At 41.4% G+C, this 22090-nt stretch overlaps 2 protein-coding genes across 2 annotated transcripts; both read left to right on the top strand.

The window, feature by feature from the left end:
* The first annotated feature begins 1543 nt into the window (after nucleotides 1-1543).
* On the top strand, nucleotides 1544-15032 carry LOC117492737. Its single transcript, XM_034143123.1, has 21 exons — nucleotides 1544-1563; nucleotides 1641-1711; nucleotides 1796-1891; nucleotides 1977-2101; nucleotides 2518-2661; nucleotides 2741-2827; nucleotides 2915-3079; nucleotides 3154-3250; nucleotides 3335-3552; nucleotides 3634-3790; nucleotides 4107-4315; nucleotides 4394-4511; nucleotides 4637-4836; nucleotides 4905-5019; nucleotides 5099-5268; nucleotides 13612-13709; nucleotides 13788-13918; nucleotides 14010-14199; nucleotides 14351-14492; nucleotides 14577-14697; nucleotides 14768-15032. The coding sequence occupies exons 1-21, from the start codon at nucleotides 1544-1546 to the stop codon at nucleotides 14836-14838; spliced, it is 2745 nt and encodes a 914-aa protein (XP_033999014.1). The 3' UTR covers nucleotides 14839-15032.
* A 668-nt stretch (nucleotides 15033-15700) lies between these two features.
* On the top strand, nucleotides 15701-21043 carry LOC117492749 (tetratricopeptide repeat protein 32-like). The gene is made up of 3 exons (XM_034143131.1): nucleotides 15701-15816; nucleotides 15995-16161; nucleotides 20909-21043. The coding sequence occupies exons 1-3, from the start codon at nucleotides 15701-15703 to the stop codon at nucleotides 21034-21036; spliced, it is 411 nt and encodes a 136-aa protein (XP_033999022.1). The 3' UTR covers nucleotides 21037-21043.
* Nucleotides 21044-22090: the final 1047 nt, after the last annotated feature.

Here is a 22090-nt window from a genome sequence, read left to right on the forward strand (position 1 = left end):
GTGCATAAATCACAATGAATCCCCCATAAGGTTTGCGAAGATAATATGTAACGGCCCGCTAACAGTTAGAAGACTTTGTACCGCTGTTTACATGTGTAAAACCGTTAAATAGTGTGAGTGTATTAGCCTAGCTTCCCCGGTACGGCGCCATTTTGGGGACAACGTGGTCTGACGCAGTAAGGATACAAGTTTGTCAGTATATCTGAAGCCTCCCGTACACTGAGTATTAACATGCATGTATAGTGATTGTGAGTTTGTAATAAATATGTACTTTGTAAGGGTTATAAGTTAGTTACTGTTGGTAAAACAGTAAGGTTGTTTGTTACACTTAAATATGTTTCAGTAATGCATTTTAGTGACCTGCCATTAATGGCAGAAGGTAAATAGTCAACATGACAGGTTAGAGGGGTCATGAAATACTACTTTTAAGTGAAAGTAAAAAGAAGAGTAGTATTTAATACAGGTTAATACTGTATACAAATGTATTTAAGGTACAACAGATTTTATTGAATGTGAAATTCAATTCGACATATGTGTTTATCACATAAAAGAGTAACATACAGACAGAGTGAAGGTATGTGAATGGTTATTGAGGAATGTAAGTCGAAACTGAAATGCATAAGATAATTGATATGTTTATATGATTTTGTGTAATAAAACAACCTCAGGAGAAGTAATCTGGAAGGAAACTGAACACAAGGTGTCCTCATTACTTCTGTTTCACCTGCACCATACAGGTATCATAACCGTTACTGTGGTCCTCATATCGGGGACCCGTAACACATACACGCCAGGAACGCCAACTATAATGTACTGACCGTACGGTAAATCAGGGGTTCCCAACCTTTATTGTGCCAAGGACCGGCAGATACATAAAAAAAAAATCGCGGACCGGTTGTCAATTTTAACTGATTTTAATATTTACTCACCAACAGCAGGTAGCAACAGAGGCTAATTGTATGTAACAGCCTGAACAAATACTAGAACAATATGCATCCAAAACATATTAACAAAGTTTAAAAAAGAACCGGTGTCGTTTTTTGGTTTTTTGGAAAATCAAAGAACCGACGTTATTCAGTTTTTAAACCAAAACGGGAAAACAGATTTACGGATAATCCAGTGAATGCTGGGAAAACGAGGAGAAGACGCATTATGAAGGAGATGTCCGGTCGCCTGTGTGTGTGTGTGTGTGTGTGTGTGTGTGTGTGTGTGTGTGTGTGTGTGTGTGTGTGTGTGTGTGTGTGTGTGTGTGTGTGTGTGTGTGTGTGTGTGTGTGTGTGTGTGTGTGTGTGTGTGTGTGTGTGTGTGTGTGTGTGTGTGTGTGTGTGTGTGTGTGTGTGTGTGTGTGTGTAGAATCCTTAACAAGCCTCACCTGTGCTTTGTCGTTAAGTGGAATATAAAGCAGCTGCTGATGTCTCAGTTAATCATCCAGTCCCCTTCATTTTAGACTTGTGTTTTTGTTGGAAGGTGTGCTGGACATTGCCACACTCTGATACTGGCTGTAGTCTTGTGGTTTTGGGTTTTGCTGCTTACAAACTGCAACATGCTGAGGCTTGGGAACATGTAAGTTACATTTCTTGTAGATTTCTTTCTATGTGTATACTTAATTGTCTCTAAATGATGTGTTTTATGTGTTCAAGTTTGTTATGGATGGCTGCAGCTATCATCTTGGGTCAAGCCAGGCCGAATGTGAAGCTAAATTCGCAGTCAAGTAAGCTTCAATTCTCATTAAGTCACTTTTATACAGCATGTTCAGTCGGTTTACATTCTCCTCACAAGCCTTTTCTTTTAACAGGCAGTGGGTTAAGGTCTGACTGTGCCGCAAATGTAATGAGACTGTCGTTGGACAAGGCTTTAGCAGTGGGAAACCAGCTTGAGGTGGAGGCTATTCGTAAGTATTTAAAGTGCTAATAATGAGCTGATTGGTTCATCACTGAGGAAAGGGGTCCCTAACAAAGCTTATTTTCTCCCCTCAGATGGCACCAAGCACATTTTGATGACACCTAGCATGGCTGCTCAGTGTGGATACAGCATGGAGTCTGACCCGTGGGGTAACGCCAGAATCTATACCTCCCTGATGGGCTGCTTTGTGGACAACAAGGTCTGTTTTGAGCTAAAGTGGTTTAACAGCATTCAATGTAATTTTCTACCAAGTTTAGTTGGGGCCACATGAGCCATTAATTCAGTCACTTGAGACAGAATTAGCACAACAAACACATGGTTGCTCCCATGTTTGTGTTTCCCTGAATTTCTTTTTAACCCCTTACCCTTAAAAGACACAAAGTACATTTCCCTTTTTTGTTTGGTACATCCCTAAAATATTAACACTGCTCTACTCAAAACTGTATTCCTCAATTCATCTGCTAGGTACTTTCTTGACTCATTTGTTACATAACATATCCATTTAGACTTCAAATGTGTCCCTGAAGGCAAGGATATTACATGTTCAATGACAAAGAAGCTGGAACCAAAGAATATTAGGGATTTTCTCTTAATTTAGTTTTTTTATATTTATAGGATGATGCTACATTTAAAGTTGGCTTGAGACTCCAGATGTACGGCGAGAATCCATCAGACGTGGTCAGTCATGACGTGTCTCAGACTTGCAGCTACACTCGCTGGGCCTCCAGGGAGATCCTCTGCGACAGGAACTACATGGAAGTAGGTCATCTTTACATTGATGATTCCACCGTCTTGTGTGTATGGAAACGAATGCTAAAACCACCATTTTCTGTTTTAGGTTTCGCACCACATAGCTAACCTTGATGCTGAAGCTAAGGGTCAGACTCGGGATGGTAAAGACGACAAGCTCAACGCCAATCCTGAAGTATGTTGAATTAAACTGTTCAGATACTACAGTTTAATTCCTCCCTACACCAATGAGGATTTAATTATAATTGTCTCTTTCCTGTAGACCTCTGGTGCATCACAAGGTATCTGGAAGATTACGTTTTACACCCCAGAACCAGTGGCCATGGTGCTGCAAGAGGCTGAACAAGCCGGCTATGCTGCCAAAACTACCTCTAGTCGTCTGGTTATGCGAAGCCCGTACAATACAGCAGAGACTTATTCAGAGGATGTAAGCAACACACTCCTATACATTGTTTATTTCCTTTCCCTCCTTGTGAATTATATTAAACCTCCTCTCTTTAGGTGGCTGGAGTCCCCATGGAAGTTTTCAGGGTGAGCGCCTACTACATGGCACCACAGGGTCTGAATGTAGTGAACTTGGCAGCTGCTTGTCCCAAAGGTGAGTCCTGAGCAACATATTGCCTTCACAGTAAGCTTAATTGTTGCACAGTTAACCTCAACAGCTCCATTTTGTCATTAACAGGTGGCGTCCTCTTCACCGAGGATATGATCTCTTGGCACGTACCTCGCCGTGTGACTCCTCTGTTGGACGGCAGCATTACAGTCTCAGAAATGCACATGGGCATCAACGGGCAGAGGCTTGATAGATCTCAGATGGCCGCACGGGGGTACACACTGAGCACCACAGACTTCCACATCGTCGTTGAGATCCCATTGGGCTCGCCTGATGGTTACTACAAGGTTGGGGAAATCTCTACATTAGAAATGCAAGAGTCACTAGTGCATTTGCATGTTTTATTGAAATGTCATAAATGATTGCAGAGCCATGCCCCAGATTACCAGTACCACATCACCTACTTCGTGGAGCCCATGCTTGAGGTACTGTGGAGGGCAGATGACACCCAAGATGATACCAGATACAAGGTTTTGTTCCCCATCATGACCCCTCTGATGCCTCAATCTCCCCAAATCCAGGATGGTAAGTCACATTTTCTAGTGGGTATGAAAAATGTTGGCGACCAAAAAGATGTTAGACTTTAACCTAGCTTTGGATCAACAAGTCTGACACAAAACACTCGAGGCTGTCCACCTGTTTCAGTGGTCAGTTTTTGCAAAATGGTGTGTTTGGATAGGAATTCAAGAAAGCCAAGTACAGTATAATCCACTTTTGCTTACAAAGAGTGCCTTTTTTAATTATTTAGTTTTTTTTTATTAAAGTAGCACAACTACTCAATTGTTCTCTCAACGTTCAGGCTGGTTTAGAATTTCTAAACCTGCCACTTTCTGTTCCTCAGACACTGTCCCAGAGACTCGGGTGTTCAGCGTTCTCTTGGGAACCTTCCTCCATGACGTTGAGCTGAGGAACATCACCTTCTCCACCGGGGTCCTCACTGTTGAGGAGAGCAATGCCAAAGGCTTCACAGTCCAGGAACACAGCTTGGCTAATGGCTCCAAGATCTTCTCTCTTCAAGTGCCCTTTGATGCCGATGTTGTCTTAAAACATGTATGTGACATTATAGATTCAAAACATTTGTACCAGCATATTTTCAGTGTTGCTGAGCTTTTCTTTCATTTGTTGCAGAATCCTGAGCGCATGATTACATCCTACTTCCTCCCTCTGATCTTTGGGTTGATCATCCTGCCTGAAGAAACTCCTTTTGCTCTCCCGGTCGACCTGCAGGCCTCTCTGCAGGATGTTGGTGAGATCATATTGAATTTGCTTTTGACAATATCTTTATGCAAATTGTGTTTTCTAAAATTAAATAAAACATATTAGAGTAAAAGCTACACAATCAAATGGATAATGCATGTTTTGCTGCTTTAGTGCTACCCATCATGGCTGGCACCTGTGACCAGAACCAGTTTTACATCAGCGTGAAGTTCGGGAGTCACGGCTCTAATTTCAAGGCTATCGTTGGACCTCGAGAGCTGACTGCTGAGATGGCTGAAGACTACAATTTCTATGAGAACGGCACACACCTCAGCCTCATTCTGCCATACACTGCCAAGGACGCTGTTTTCGAGGTATGTGAAAACTACAAAATCCCACCATAGATCTTCTGCATTGGCGAACTTTACTTTCTTTTCCACAGCTGCTCACTGCAGAATCAGTCAAATCCAGAATTGACCTGCTTCTGTTGGACCGTGCAAACGACTGGGTGCTTGCTGATCTCTATCTGGCTTGCTACTTCCCCTTAAAAGCAACTGGTAAGATACAATATGTAAGTATATTTGCTGCTTTAATTGATGGATTTTTGTTGCTTTACACATTGCCTTCTTCTTCCAGAGTGCCACCCCAATGGCACAATGACCGCTTTGGCTGTGAAGGTTGAATCCACTCGTAATCTGAAGCCAAGTCAGCTGACGCTAAAGGACCAGTCCTGCACACCACAGTTCAGCGACGATCGCTTTGCATATTTCTCCTTCAGTGTGGATACCTGTGGAACCACCAGAACGGTGAGTTTGAATCACATTTAAATATCAAAAGTGTGGAGGAAACTTCTGTGTAGCAATGCATGGAGTCACCGACTCAGGAAGGAGACACGGTGAGAGTTGGAGCTTTGATGTCAAACACTGATGGGTTTATTCGGCCGGAGGATTCGCATCACAAATCAAAGAGTCAGAGGTTCCGACTTCACGGTAGAGTTGCCACGTCAATTCTGAAGAGCCTCTTTCTATGTTAGACCTTTTAACTGGTTCACAGAGAATCAACATCTCTGAAGGAGTAGACTAAAAAGCTGGGAACACTGAGCCACCTGCGTCCGACACTCATGGCCTCAAAGATTTCACATCTTAGAGTCCACAAACACCGATAAGGAAGTGCCTCAGTGTTCTCACAACAATTACCATTCGTGCCAGACAAGTTGACCGGTCACAAACTGGTGACAACAACACATATGGCACCAATGCCTTTCCTTAAAGGAGATAACAGACGTCAGAGTAGATCATAAAACGTCACAGAGCAAAAGGTTAGATATCTAGAAGAATTATTCCTTAACAGTTCCTCTCTTTTTATCATTTTTGATAACCTTAAAGCATTAGTCTAATAATAATTCTGGTCAATACTTAAATCAATAGGCGTCTTCAGATTCGAGTGTGGTCTCACCTTACATTCAATTACATCACAAAGTAGAATAAGATTGAAACATTTAATCACAATGATTGATACAGCCAATCATAATAGGAAAAATTATCTCCAGTGTTTGGAGCATCTTTTGTCAATAAGCACAATAATGAACACACATAAAACACAGATACATAATAGCAAAAATATTTGTTTTAAACTAATATCTTTTATCATTTAAACCATTACTTAATGTCATTTATCAAACTATAAAATCAAAACCAGAAACAGCTTAAAGATTTGCTTTAAGGCAATCACTAGTCAAAAGCATTTAAAACTTAGGATCATAAGAGATCCAGCTAAGGCATAAAATTCACAGTGGTGATTTGATCAATCTGTAATCTGCGAAATTGCAGTGTCCTCAATTTTAGGATTACTTTACGTTTACTTCATTACGCTTTAGTCAAGAGTAAGGCACTTAGTCTTAGTAAAATCAATACATTCATTTTAGTCAAGTACATTGTTCAAAATCTGAAAAGGAAAAGTTAGGCAAATATTCAAAGACTTTTGTAAAAACCTGGAAAGGAAAGATTAAACACTTAAAACTTTAATTTGTAAATGCTACAACTGATCTGTACCAAATTAAGTCTATCAATTATTCTTATTAGCCATACTTACCTGAAAATCTACTTATGGTACTTGGAAAGGGTTCTTCTGTGTTTATCTAATGTTGAATATAGAATATCAATTTCTTTAAATTATACTTCTCTAATTTGAGGATCAAATATGCTACATAATTGTTATATGAATTATTATAAATATTTGTTTTGGGCCAAAACTGAAATTAATCCAGTACTTGAAACATCATTTTAGGTCTGTCTGTGCATGGGTAATACATTAAAGAGTAGTGTTGTTAAGCCTGATTGCTGGATGATTAAGGATATTAAAATTATCTGTTATAATATTAGAAATATTTTATTATTCAATACCTTATAATCTGAGAATATTTATTAATTTTGTTTAGTGTAATCTGATCTGACAAAATATATTTAACACATGTCTGGTCATTGGAAATATAAAAAACAATCATTAATTGTACATCTTTAAACATCTGGACATTCAATTCAAAGTTCATCTTTGTACGAGAGCTGGGAGAACATGTCCGTCAGGAAGCCTGACTCGTTCTCCTCCTCCCTTTATGACACTGAGTGTCTGGTGTGTAAAGGCATCCTGATACTGTAGATTAGCACTGAGGTGCTGATTGGCTCAAACTCTTCATCAGAGCGCCATATTTCAACCCCCCAATTGCTCTGCTTTTGTGTGGCTCATTCAGTGAGCACTGTAGTTAATCCCCCCAGTGAAACGAAGGCTCATCTGCCTGTATTCCTTCTGCTATCTGCTTGAGAGCAACTGCGTATTCCTGATGCATCCAGGTGTCCCCCCCCGTGATGGGAGAGGTTAGGAAGACATCAAACTCCTCCAAGAAACATGGAACCTTGTATCATAGAAACCTCTGAAGCCCTCACTCGTCCTGCAGGGTTGTCTGCTAGAGCCCACCGAGCAGAAAGATGAAGAGAAGAACCCTCTCTTATCAGAAAGGTGAAGAGAGGCATCCCATCTCGAACGACCTAGTGCTTCCTTGCACGTGGCTGGGGGTGCTCTCTGCACCCGGAGAGTGTTACCCTCTCTCTGACCCTTGGCCTTGAGAGCTGTCCTAGTTATTGGGTTAACACCTGATAGGGATGTTTTTCTGAGTGAAGACAACTCAAAGTAATGGATTAGCACATTATCATTTAATTACAAAAATAGGTCCCTCAGAATTATTTGGGAGCCTTCCTGACACATGCACATTATCATTTTGAAGGTTTGTGTTAGTCATTTAACATGCAAGAATCATATAATCATCAGTCCATAGCAGAGAAATGTTATTGTAAGTTAAAGGTGAGCTTGTCCCTGTGGATATAACCACTTCTCAATGATTCTAAATGTATATTAATTCACCATTTACCTTTTGATAGAAATAAATTACCCAATAGAAAATAAATTACTCAATATAATTGACTCTTCCCTCCCTTTTCTTACATATGGTACATATGAAATAATAACTTGGGAGTCTATTTAAGCATGGTATAGTTTATAATCTATTAATCGAGAAGACTCAGTATCACCTGTGTGCAGCTTACAAAAAACCATTGTGATAAACATATGTTATGCAGGACATTGATACATTTGTTGAAAAACAAAGCATATCTGATTTGGGAGGAAAAGTTTCATCCCTTTAACATCTGAGTTATTACTGAAGGCATAGCATGAATGATATTGGGTGTCTGAGGGTGTCATTACTGAGAAATGTCAAACAAAATCAAAACCTTGCATTTGAAAACAGGTTTGCATTCCTCCACTTAAGGTGACGTTATCATTGGAAACAATAAAAGCTAATTGTTTTGATGTAGAATCTATATATTGAATCGTTAGAGCAGAACAGAATGGTTGTATTGTAGCCTGAGTTTTGTGCAGCCTTTAGTTTTACCAGGTGGAAACATTGTCCATATAATGTGAATACATGTAGAACTAGACATTAAGAGGCCCCTGACATTAGGCCTATTTGAAACAATAGTAGGGGCTTTTACCAGCTCGCCCACTTACAGGCATCCTCTGCATAGCAGTATGAATAGCCTTAAAAACAACCCACTCTGCGGTAACGAGAGTCATGTATCCGAACCAAATGCCCTAAGTGAAGCCGTTAGTCTCATCTGACTGACCCAAGGGTTGGTGCTGGTGTGACAGGGAGGCTTCCAAGTGTTCATAGCAGATGTCATGCTTTCAGTTCATGGCTCAGTGGGGGGGGAGCAGACCCATGTGAGACAGTATCAACGGCTGTAATGTTCAGTTTGAGGAGTGTCATTCTCTCTGGGAGCAGGAAATGGTGTCCATTCTCGGATCAGACCATTAATGTTATGTAGAGCAGCCATAGCATCTCTGTGACTGCACTCAGCCGGACTGCAGCAGGGCAGAACTGGTTGACTTTTTTTTAGTGAAGCCGTCCAAGGCCATAGACAAAATGGAACCACGTACTAACAAAAGGGACACAAGGTCATCAATGTCTCTCTTTACCTTTAGCCTAATTGTAAAACAAATTAGTGGAAGAAATGTGGAACCCTAATCCATCATCATGTGAAATTTAAAGTTAATTTAAATAATTACTTATGGGTTGAAGTCACATTAACATTAGAACTAAAGTCAGTCAAAATTGGACTTGCACGGATCAGAATCTAATCAATACACCATTTTCCCAGCTCTGTAATGAAAAGGATATCAAGATTAGGTACATTACAGGAGTGTTAAAACATCCAAACATGCACACTTATCTTATTCTAGTAGAGATTAGAGGACAGGTCTAATGTTGTGAACAAAATGATCAAGTCAAAGTTATTTTATCTTATGTACCACATTTAATTGAATAATTAATCTTAAATTACTAATAACTTTAAAGAAGGCAACAATTTACAATGTGGATAAGGTGACTACTTATCCAAAGTGTGTGGGGGTGTGTGAACAGCTTGTCTGCCCAAGGTTAAAACATTTGGGACAGCAGTGAGAATGTTATGAGGAACAATTTGTTGCTTAGACTGAACTCGAAAGAAGCTGAGATTAGAACATTTTAAATAAATCAAAACACTTGCACCTTAATTAAATACATTTGACATTTAGCTTGAGCTGGGTTCAATACTTTCTTTATGGTATTTAAATTGGGCTCAAGTAGAACCTTTACATGGATTTGGCTTGCAACACAAAGTGATACTGATCTCTGTCTGTTATGATTTGAAAGTCTCATGATTTAAAGTGTAGGGCTGTGAAGGAGAGGCCCTTGGAAAACATCTATTTTTTTAACTGTAATTACTTATTGTAAAGAGATTGCAACATTATACTTTTTAAAGAATTGCTCAATTCATTTAACACTTATTATGCACACTGTAATGAAAACGTCAACACATATATTGATCCTGGCTTAACCAGCGACCTTTACTCTTTTGTTCATAAGCTCGGTTTCAGAAAACTTGTCAGTAGTTTAACAACTATTATAATTGTAGTAATGTCTATGGAGACCAATTGGTTGATACGAGAAATCATTTGAAGCAGTTTAATAAAGAATGTTAAACTGTAATTAAACTTCAACTTATATTAATTATCTGAATCCAGTGGCCAGTTGGAACAGATAATCAATAAAGTTTCCATTTTGCAGCAACAGCGCAAAAGGTTTCAACAATAATTTGTATTATGTCTGAGTCAAGTTCTGTCTTATCAGCTTTGTCTCGGAATGTGTTCAATACATTACGTTTTTTTTTTTTATTACCATACAATACATAGATTTAAGAATAAATGAAACAAATAATACAACATTGACCTAAAACAGCAGACAGATTTTGCCACCCTGACCTCCTCAAGCAGGTTGTTTACGACCAGCAGTGATGCCTCTGAGGGTCTCAGGGTGCAGGACGGGGCATAGGGTTTATAAAAGGTCACAAACATATCAACATAACAGCAATACAATTTAAAATTTATTCTTAAAGTAATATAATCTTATTTTCTTCTTACACCTACAGCGCACACCCTTAACAGTGTGCTTCTTGTTTACATGTTTCTCTGCACACTCGGATGCAGGACATACAAACACTCTTTTGCTATTTATTTTCATTTGCAGCACATCTATACTACCAGAATTTTGCTTTAACACTATATATTATTTATCTTTCTCAAGTCATTTACTTTTGGTGAGTTAACTAAAGCTTAGTTTATTTTACCCTGGCTATGGACTGATTCATTATTAGTTGTTACAAAACATGCACAAGACGGCGGTTAGTACAAGAAAAACCACACTGCAATTAGACGAACAAACATGAACTCATTATAAACACCAGCGTGACAGCAAAGTTCATCCAGCTCAATTTAGTCCGGATTAAAGAGGTTTCAGAGGGGGTAGGGAATTATCTCTCCCTCTATGGGGAACCCAGTGGGGCACCTTGACTCGCGCTCCCACCCTTGTATACAAGTCCTTAGATCGGTGCCTGAAGACCGTCCAAGAGCAATAACTATCTTATCCTCTTGCGACCCCACTACCCTGTTCTAGTGGTGCTATGCCCCCCCGATCTGGAGCGCATAGACTTTTTCTCCGCTACCCTTTCTATCCGAAACTACACAGTTAACTGTAGTCCTACTCGACCAGCCTATACACACGCCATCATGTTCATCACAACGATGAAACACAGTTTTGTTCTACACTTGCATGCCACTGCCCACCCATGATCAATTAGCCTATAATTTTATGTATGCACCCCGGACAGGCACCAGTTCCTCCAGCAATGTAGGGAACTGTGGCGCATCAGGTAATGCACGCACCTCGCACTTGCCTGCACGTCGTAAACGGCCACAAGCCACGAGAGTGCTTTTAAACCATCTCGTTTTTTAATAGAGACGGCGGTGGTGTGAGTTAAAGCTGTGACTTTCTCCCTCTGAGTTCACTTCACCAGACCATGCAGATACGGGGAGGTATTTTACACACATCCCCCGGAGCCGCAGCTGGAGCCGTGTTTTTCTTTTAGAGGCGCTGGGGGTAATATCTCTGGCTGCTTGTGTTGGCTGCTGAAACCCCCGGAATCTCGGCAATTTGTTCATTACAAATCTCTATTTTGATTTCACACAGAAGTTCCACGTTACTGCTGCCCTCATTAACCTGTTAAGCACCGAGCCTGTTTTTCATGTTTCAGGCTCGAAAATGACATGCCCAAAACAAATGACTACAACTTAACTTCTAAAAGGGTTATATGAATAATTTCTTTTATCAAAGCAAGGTTACATCTGTGAGTTGGATGTAGAAGTGTCAGAATCAATATAAATGTTTTTTATTTTAAAGAAAATTCAGATTTTACATAGTAAAAAACTGTAAATTATAGTGTCCGTCCAAAAATATGTTTTTACAGATAGTGAAAACTACCCTTGGATGATGGGTTAGTAGACTAAAAGCTTTATGAATCCAAAGTACAACATATAATAAGTACCCTGTATCAAGATTGATGCAAAACAAGTGAAATTTGACCTTTTTAGAGAGATTTAGCCAAAAACCCCCACTTCTGGGGTCATTTGGGTGGATTTGACCTATCTCTGGCCCCCTTTGGTCGATTTGGATCGTTGACACACCTTTCTGACCGTTAGAGCCAATAGAATCGAAGGGGGAGGCCCTCACACACACTCATTGTAAAGAGAAAAGGTGGGGGCTGCGCGTTTAGAACTGAAACTAGTTTTGCAGATTTTCTCCTTCTGGAGTTTGGAAACTAAAAATCTGTTTTATTGCTTATGGATTATCAGAAATAATTTCAAAGAAGGCACAGATACATAGGATGAACCTATGGATTAACTGCAGTATCGTTTTTTTATCGTTTAAATGCCATTGAAGACCAGTTTTGACCAAGGTAAGCCATGTTAGCGTTTCTAGCTACTTAGCTCCACATGTTATGATGTACGCTTTCGTTTATAGCGTCGCGAATGTTTATCACTGAGTGTTGAGGAGAGCACCACTAGATTCAGTGTCTCCAGGACACCAAAAACGAGTGGTTGGTTGTGCATCTAGGATAAGTAATAAGGGAGTTATGAGTGAGTTTAAGTGCCGTTTTAGGTTACATTTTTTCGCTCGTGGGTAATTCAGAGGCTGAGTGCTAGCATTGTGGGGTTTTTTTTTTTGGAAAAAAATAATTAAAAATATCAGTTAGCTGAGTTTCTTCCCGTTACATGGATATAACACATTCATAGTTTTATTCAATATTAAGATTCCTTAGACGTTGTTTCCTGCAAATGACGTGTTTATCCGCCCGGTACCGGGCGGAAGGTGCATAACAGGTTAAGGTCTTTTTAAACATCTCCGTGTATGCCTGCACGGCACATACGTCCCGAGCAGCACACACAGAGGGAACCAGCCAGGACAGAGTCCCTGGATGATCTCCTGGGGTTACTAGCCCCAAATGTTCATGAACCAAAACGAAACGCAGCCGCTTAGCTAAACAGATAATTTTAGGATACCGTCAATCACAGATTCTGGTAAGGCAATGTCCAAATGTAGATTTGAACTCACACTTACCAGTTCTGAAGATTTGTTGGTATCCTGCCGACAACGCCAATTTGTGGAGGAAACTTCTGTGTAGCAATGCATGGAGTCACCGACTCAGGAAGGAGACACGGTGAGAGTTGGAGCTTTGATGTCAAACATTGATGGGTTTATTCAGAGTATTCGGCCGGAGGATTCACATCACAAATCAAAGAGTCAGAGGTTCCGACTTCACGGTAGAGTTGCCACGTCAATTCTGAAGAGCCTCTCTATGTTGGACCTTTTAACTGGTTCACAGAGAATCAACATCTCTGAAGGAGTAGACTAAACAGCTGGGAACACTGAGCCACCTGCGTCCGACACTCATGGCCTCAAAGATTTCACATCTTAGAGTCCACAAACACCGATAAGGAAGTGCCTCAGCGTTCTCACAACAATTACCATTCGTGCCAGACAAGTTGACCGGTCACAAACTGGTGACAACAACACATATGGCACCAATGCCTTTCCTTAAAGGAGATAACAGACGTCAGAGTAGATCATAAAACGTCACAGAGCAAAAGGTTAGATATCTAGAAGAATTATTCCTTAACAAAAAGGGTTTTTTGGCAAATGTTAATGCGTTTCTTTTGTTAAATAGTTCTTTGACAACTACATGATGTATGAAAATGAGATCCGCCTGTCTTACAACAACGCCAAAGGAGCAGCCAACACATCACCAGTTGATCCTGATTACAGGTAAAATATTTGATTCTGTATAATTGGAGATGAACACCTTCAATGTATGCATTTATACATTTTATTTTCCCCTAATAGGCAAACCATTTCCTGCTTCTATGTGGTCAATGAGACTCAGACTGTTGCCTTCAGCGCTAAACCAAGAACCTATGAGCCCGCTGCAGAGATCGGCACTGGGCAGCTGATGGTGCAGATGAGGCTAGCCCAAGGCATGGTGGAATTTTACTAAATCTTGTTCATGCATACAAAACACTGTAAATGTCCAGGCCTCCTTTCTCTAACGGGACTCTTCTCCTGCAGATCCATCCTACGAGCTCTTCTACCAAGCAGAGGATTATCCAGTGGTGAAATATCTGCGGCAGCCTCTGTATTTTGAGGTGGAGCTGATGCATTCTACCGACCCTTACTTGGAACTCATTGCTGAGAACTGTTGGGCAACCCTTTATGAAGATAGGACATCTCTGCCAAGCTGGGACATCATTGTGGACAGGTAATGTTGTGCAAAACTAACTACTACGTGTTCTCGACTGAGACCTTTGGTCAGAAGTGAGTTGTATAAACACTTTCTTAATAATCCACTAAAAAGCATTCTAATTTCATTTAACGGCTGCTTTATTTTAACGTTCAAATTCCTTCACTAGCTGTGAGAATCGCGATGACAGCTATGCAACAATTTTCCATCCCGTTGTGAGTAACTCCAGAGTTTTAGTCCCGTCCCACATCAAGCGCTTCTCTGTAAAGATGTTCACTTTCACTAAAGATGACGAGGTTCTGAAAGGCCAGGTAAGACTTGTACATCCAAATCTGGAGTCTTTTGGCCACTGCTGCATGTAGCCCTGTATAGTAAATCATCCTGTCTGTCCACAGATCTATGTCCACTGTGATGCAGTGATTTGTGACACAACCAGCCAGGCAGATGGTTCCTGCAGAGGCCAGTGTGTGCATCCTCCAGGTCAGAGCTACTCAAGACCTGCAGGTGTAAAAAGGGGTAAGTGATCGAGTCTGAACAAATGTAGTCGATCTGGATTTGCAGTTGGTAATCTTTACTTGTTTTGCAGAGCGAAGAAGCACCGACTCAACACGCCAAAGGCAGATCTCCTCTGGGGCAATTATTCTGTCTAACCTCTGAATATTTTCTCCAAGTGTTTACATTTTGTCGTTTGCACCTTATGTACATTTGTTCATTGTTTGGGACCAGGTGAACACAGTTTTATCAATGTACTGTACTGCCTTTTATATTGATGGATGACCATAACGACTTGTGTATTTTGAAAAAAGAAACGAATAAAAAATAAATAAAAGCCTCATTTATAGTCGTTTTTATCAATGTGTTGCTTCTTCTGTGGTCAATTTTAAGTGACATATTAGTAAAAGCAGGTTCTCTGTCAACCAGCACCATCATAACTCCAAGAAAATGCAGAGAAGCATCAACATATGTAGAAATGATATCCTATATAATAAACAACTCCAAATGAAATACATTCTGAAGTTATTGTCCCATTGATAAGCCCTGCCTACTTGAGACGCACTAAAATGTGATTGGACGTTTTTTTTGCGTGTCGTCACGCCTTTAGGAAACACAACAAACCTTAACAGAGGGTGTTTCTCAATCGCGAGTACGGTTGCTTGGTCGCACATGTCTGCTGAGCATCTTGCTTTAGAAGCGAGGCAAGAATACTTCCTGGCATTCGGAAACGAAGAGTGGAACAGGCTAGCAGGTGTGAGTCATATGAGAGGCCCCGCCTTACATCTTCCGCCACAGATTTGGGGAAATTGGTCCGTGCGCAAAGCATTGTGGGGATTTTAAGACCACGTAGTCTACTCGTGTGCAGCCTCGATATTTCTCCAAACGGAGTACGCCGGGCTCGGTAGATTTCCAAGTATGCTGGAGATTGGAACAGTACTTCGGCGGCACTCGATGACGTATGCTTGAAATAGTGGCTCTGAAGCAGCTTTACTCGCGATTGAGAAACACCCACAATTCACAGCCAATGGAGCAAGACAACCCTCAAATACTTGAAAATGCTCACTCTGAGTTTAAAAACCAGAACTTCAAATGTGCAGAACTACTGTACACAAAGTTTATCTCGTCCTGCTTACAGACCAGGTACTGTTTGTTCCTTTTTTGGCGATGTATAGCAAGTCTGTAGTCGTTTGTGTTACAGCTTCTGTTTTCCGTCCAATTCTGTGTCGCCGGCTAAAGCTAACTGTTAGCTAACGTTGATGTTTCTTTCACTTCGGTGTCATTTTCGGAGACTTTCTTAAACGCTGTCATATTTCCACAGGGATTGTAAAGCCAGTCATTCGGCCACTGCTTACAACAACCGCGGACAGATAAAGTACCTCGGGGTGGATTTTGGTGAAGCGGTGGAGGACTTCTCTTTAGCGATACAGAGTGACAGCAGCTATGAGACACCTTTCTACAACAGAGGACTCATCCACTATAGACTAGGTAAGGGTACAGAGACCCCTTTTAGTCGAAAGTTCACAATAACAGGAGAGAGCTATCTGTTATTTTCAAGCCTGACCCCTAGATTCCATCGGGTCCGTCAGCGGCGCGTTACGGCTGCGCCGCGGTGCTCACGGCGATTGCGGCCACTCTAGTCAATGGGTGCTATTCCACCACACGCGGTGCGTTGCGGCTCAGAAGCGTCCCAGAAGAGGCTCGGCGCAGGGCTCCTCTAAAATTAGGATAAATCCTATTTTTGACGCGGCGCAGCCGTAAGGTCGGGCAGGAAGTGGAACGTTCAGAGCATATATATAGAGAGAGATAGAGAGAGAGATAGACAGAGAGAGAGAGAGAGAGATGAGAGAGAGTACAGAGAGAGAGAGAGAGAGAGAGAGAGAGATACAGAGAGAGAGAGAGAGAGAGATAGAGAGATGGGGGAGAGAGAGAGAGAGAGAGAGAGAGAGATAGAGAGATGAGAGATATATAGATATAGATATATAGAGTAATATATATATATATATATATATATATACATATATACATATATACATATATACATATACATATACACATATGTATATATATATATATATACACACACACACACACAAAAACTAATTTTGCAGACCCTATCCCTCCGTAGTCTTTCAAGTAGGAGGAGAAATGCCAGCGTTCTCCGGTTTACAGGCACTGTGTAAATTATATATTGTAGTGATCACTGATTAATACTCTGGGTTACATAATCCAATCATGGAACTACAGGTTGGGGGTATTGTTTCCGCACGGACATATATGTTGACTGTATTTATGGCGTGCCCTCCCTTTCGCTTTCTTCTCTTCCTGGGCTGCGACCCGACAACATGTCCGTTTCTACTGCTCATTAAAGTTCCCATTTGCACCTTCGAAGCACCGCCTCCGACTCCTATCTCTCGGCACTACATTGGTGACCCCGACATAAGTCTCGCGATGGGTCCGAGACTGAATCGAACACGGCAAAAAACATACTGTTTTTCTCGAAATGCCGGAGATTTTTGGAGACGTCCCTGGCTGCCACGTGCACACAGACTGTGGCTCGGTGCGCCCTCCGGAATGGCCGCGGACGACGCTCGCCATTTCCAAGGCTTTTCGGCACTGGGGGACAGCAAGCCTTCCATGGAGCCGATACACGACGATGCCTGGTTTATTCGGGACATGCGGCTGCATGTCCGGCTGCGCTCGCTAACGGCTAACGGACAGCTGGCGACTAGCAGCTAGCGGCTAACGACATCCGACTAGCCCCCTTTTTTTTTTCTTCTTTTTTTTTTTTTTTTGGTGCAGGAGAGGAGGTTCGATCAAGTCTGGTCGGCCTCATGTGGACCCTCTCGCTTTTTCGCCCACCTGTTTTTAATCGTGGACAGGACGACCCTTCCGAGTTTTTTTTCTGGTGCCTGAGAGGAGGTTTGACCATGTCTGGTCGGCCTCGTGTGGACCCTCTCGTTTTTTCGCCACCTCGACGATGGCTTCGGGCGTCGCCCATGCCTTCTTCGGCCCGTGGGTGGCGCGCTTCTGGCCTCTTCCTTCGCCTCGGCAGCGGCTTCGGACGTCGCCCACGCCTTCATCGGCCCGTGGGTAGCGCGCTCCCGGACCCTGCCTGGCCTCTCCTCTAACCGCGGCTCACGGTTCGGCTCACGGTTCGCCTCGACGGCGGCTTCGGACGTCGCCCCGTCTGACCCCGTCTGGCCTCTCCCCTGTCCACGGTTCCTTCTGCCCAGGGATGCTGCTCCTGCCCCCCGGGGATACCGCTCCTTCTTTCCGGGGACTTCGTACCCGCCGCCGCTGTGCCTTCGCCTGCGGCCGGGCAGCGCTCCTCCCGGCTGGGGGTCACCGGGATGTTCATGCCCGTCGCAGCACAGCGGCCCTGTTTTCTACGGTTGGCGGAGGTTTTCTTCATTCGCCACGACGCCTACCGCGGCCCCCTTACGACGGCCCGTTCCCGCGAGGGCATCCCCAGTGGGGATGCCCTCGCCCTCGTACAATATATAGTATAATTATGATGAATGCATTTTTTTACCACTAAAATACAGCAACACATCTTTGATTCATGTCGTTTATAACTGGAATATTACAGTTATTATTAACTTTGTCTGTACAAAGTAGCCTGTCCAGGAAATATGCCCAAATCAACAAAAACTGCGAGCCGGCAGGCAAGACGCTCCGCTTCTGAAATGCTTCTGAAACGCGCCTGGTAGGGTATGACGCCGGAGGAGGCCAGACCAAAACCGCGACGCAGACGGACCCGGTGGAATCTAGGGGCGAATTAACTTCCGCTTTGCTTCAAAATGAATGTCAAAGATAATTGTATATTTAGGTTGGATATTGGATTGATATTCACTTGTGTTTTCTAGGTCTGCTTCACTAACTGTCGGAACCTCTTTTCTTGTGGATTTTAGTCCATTTTATTTTTTAGATGACTAAAACTAACAATAAATAAAACGTTTTATTTTGCAATAGCTTCCATATAATGTGACCTATTGACCCCAAATCAATGAAGCCTTGTACAACATAACTAGACGAGAAGGATACACTAGTGATGGCAAAATGAAGCTTTGAATGAAGCATCGAACCACTTGGACAATTGTGTCGGAAATAGGTTAATTTCTCGAAGCTTCAGTTACAGCGACCTCTCCTGGCGAAGTGCAAGGCTGCAGTGGGTTTAACGTATCTTTGCCTTGAAAAATATTCGATGCACACACACACTAAGACTGAATATCATGTTCTATTTGCAATTAAAGATTGATAATTGTGTGTATTGGGTTATTGAGAAGAGACTAGAGAGTGCTGGAAATTTTTTTGGGCGGAGAGGGCCTTTGATCAGTTATTAAAGTATTAAAGTTGAAAAGCAATGATTAAAAGTTCACCCATTCCGGGCTTAGAACCAGCTGCGCGGAGGACATCGCTGCATTGGTGCCAGCGGCTCTATCCACTGGGCTATCTATTCCTTAAACTATTGAACTGTTTTTATATTAGTCATAATTGTCTTTTTGTTCACAACTTCTCCACATTTCAAAGTGTTTCCCGAGCCAGAACGACCTATCTTTCTTCCTGGCTTGCTCTATAATGACCCAATTAAAATGCAATACCAACAACAACTCAACAGCAACAACGTAAACTACGACAACAACCCACACATTGCGCATTGTTTAGAGCGGTTATAAAGTGTTGAAGAGCTCAAATTCGAAACTGTTTCAACCTGTCACCTGTCAGAATAGAGACGAGGCAGTGCATTGAATCACCTGATTGGACGGCGAACCAGTGAGTTGATTAATTCAGGAAATGAAGCAGTTAATGGTTCGGACGTCACATGTCACGTGATTTGAAGCAGTTGCTGCTTCTTACGTCATATGTCACGTGATTTGAAGCAAGCTTCGAATCACTGCTTCTATGGAATAGGAAGTCCAGGGTTGAAGCTCCGTTCGAAGCTTCAGTGTCAAACTGCCATCACTAGGATGCACACCTCTTTGTAAATTTAAATTGCCTTTTATATGAATATTGTCATGACAACTATGCAGTTTCTTTATTGGATGCAATGTTCATTGGCTTCAATATCATATTTGTCCAGTGTAGGATTAATATCTGGTTTGCTTTGGGGGGACAATGCTTCACATGATGCCAGAAACAAAATAAAATAAAATAGAATAGGTCGACTAAAATCCAGGTGTATTAATACAATGCTGCATTGATTTGGAGTCATATGGTCACATTGTGGTACAGTAGATGCATAGATTGGTAAAATGATCAAAACAGCACAACACTGGCTCAGTGAACTATAGAAACCAAGCTTTCTTTAAAGTGGACCTATCATGCTATATTTGAATAATATAGTGTAGGACCATACCTATATAAGGCATATTTATACTTTTTTCTTTTCAAAATACCAAACAGATCATGCATTTTAGCCATGCCTCATTTCGCTCAATTTGCACTTTTTTTTTAGCTCTGCTCTGCAAGGGCAGATTCAGTGAGAACAGCACCATCTACTGGCCTGGCATATGTACTACAGCGTCTCCAGCGCTTTCGAACGGCAATGGCCGTGGCTGTCTCCTCCTGATTGGTGGAGTTGGCCCAATAGCCGTAGTGCCACCGTCCTGACGTCAGGACAGTGTTCAAATCTGGATCAGTTTTTATCAGATCCGTTGCAGACCCTTTTTTAGAGATTTGGGTATGGAGGAAAATAGAGAGGGTTGTGTTTTCTGACACTTGGTGAGTTCCCTGGAACACCGGGGACACATATTCATGTATAAAAGACGTACAAAAGTGCATTTTGCATGATAGGTCCCCTTTAAATGGGACTAAAATCCACCAGAAAGGGGTGCAGACGGTCTGTGTTGTGGAGCGATCCCAGCATTAGGTGTGTGTGTGTGTGTGTGTGTGTGTGTGTGTGTGTGTGTGTGTGTGTGTGTGTGTGTGTGTGTGTGTGTGTGTGTGTGTGTGTGTGTGTGTGTGTGTGTGTGTGTGTGTGGTGTGTGTGTGTGTGTGTGTGTGTGTGTGTGTGTGTGGTGTGTGTGTGTGTGTGTGTGTGTGTGTGTGTGTGTGTGTGTGTGTGTGTGTGTGTGTGTGTGTGTGTGTTCTTCTTTTAACACCAGATGGAGCTGTGTACTCACTCGTTCTCATGATGCCCAGAACTTAAAACTGCTGACTCTTAATGAGCTAGTTTGGCAGTACATTACATATCATGACATTTTTATCTATGAACATTTTTAATGTCTTACAGGTTTTTTCGATGAAGCCAAGAGTGACTTCCAACAAGTATTGAAGATGAATCCAGATTTTGAAGATGCCAAAATGAGCCTGGAACAGACACTTCTGGACCAGCAGCACAAGATAGACAGGGGATACTGACAACTCCATAAACTATAGAATATACCTTTTTATAAATCCTGAAATCTGTTGGCTTGAAGAAACAATTTGTCAAGTTTTGTCAAATTATTTACAATAATGTACAGCTATTGTATAGAAAATCGGAATTGTATTTGATCTGAACATGAACCCTTTGATTAAAGATATCAGCATGAAGATGAACCTTAAAGTAAACACAAACCACATACAAAATAACCTACACAAGGAACAGAAACAATGAAAAAAAACTATTGCTGCAAAAACACTCAGTTAGAACCTATATGAAACCAAATAGAAATCCCACAGGGATGGGTGTGACATTTTCATATGGTTTTTGTTAAGCAGAGCATTGATTATTCCTTCTTCTGCACTGACTCAACCAGTGTTAATTTTGGCAGCTGTTTTTGATTTAGTCTTAGTATTAGTCTTTAGACGAAAATGGTTATTAGTTTTAGTCACATTTTAGTCAATTCTATCCTTCATAGCTTTAGTCTAGTTTTAGTCGACGAAAACTCAAAACGTTTTAGTCTAGTTTTAGTCGACGAAAACTCAAAACGTTTTAGTCTACTTTTAGTCGATGAAAAATTACATTTTAGTCAACTTTTAGTCAAAATATTTTCTCTCTTTAAACCAATTCAGTTAGGCAAATACAGGTTTCTGACATTGGAATCAAGGTGACAGCATCAAGTGTTGAAATTCGTAAAGCAACATTTCACTCTCTTAACACTTTACTTGTGTAATATCTAGGGATGGGTATCGTTAAGGTTTTCTACGGTACTACTAGTCTTATCAATACTGCTTATCGATCCGGTACTTTAACGGTATTCTTGTATTTACTTTTTGTTATTTTTTAAAGGAAAAAACTAACAAATTGTTAACCGAATTAATTGCTTTATTTAAATGTGAAATAAATGAAATATGTATAATTATGTTAAAATATTGTACTGTACTTGAGTAAAAATATTGAGGTACTTGTACTTTACTGGAGTATTTAAATGTTTTGCTACTGTGTACTTCTACTCCACTACATGTATTTAATACCTTTAGTTACTTTACA

Source organism: Trematomus bernacchii, unplaced genomic scaffold, assembly GCF_902827165.1.
Source record: "Trematomus bernacchii unplaced genomic scaffold, fTreBer1.1, whole genome shotgun sequence".
Taxonomy (NCBI): domain Eukaryota; kingdom Metazoa; phylum Chordata; class Actinopteri; order Perciformes; family Nototheniidae; genus Trematomus; species Trematomus bernacchii.

Bases quoted from the DNA above. Each gene is read 5' to 3' on its own strand.
- LOC117492737 (XM_034143123.1), top strand. From the start codon at position 1,544: ATGCTGAGGCTTGGGAACAT. The intron at 2,662-2,740 runs GTAGGTCATCTT...TTTCTGTTTTAG, and splicing joins GCGACAGGAACTACATGGAA to GTTTCGCACCACATAGCTAA. The intron at 5,269-13,611 runs GTGAGTTTGAAT...TTTGTTAAATAG, and splicing joins CCTGTGGAACCACCAGAACG to TTCTTTGACAACTACATGAT.
- LOC117492749 (XM_034143131.1), top strand. From the start codon at position 15,701: ATGGAGCAAGACAACCCTCAAATACTTGAAAATGCTCACTCTGAGTTT. The intron at 15,817-15,994 runs GTACTGTTTGTT...ATATTTCCACAG, and splicing joins TCGTCCTGCTTACAGACCAG to GGATTGTAAAGCCAGTCATT. The intron at 16,162-20,908 runs GTAAGGGTACAG...AATGTCTTACAG, and splicing joins ACTCATCCACTATAGACTAG to GTTTTTTCGATGAAGCCAAG.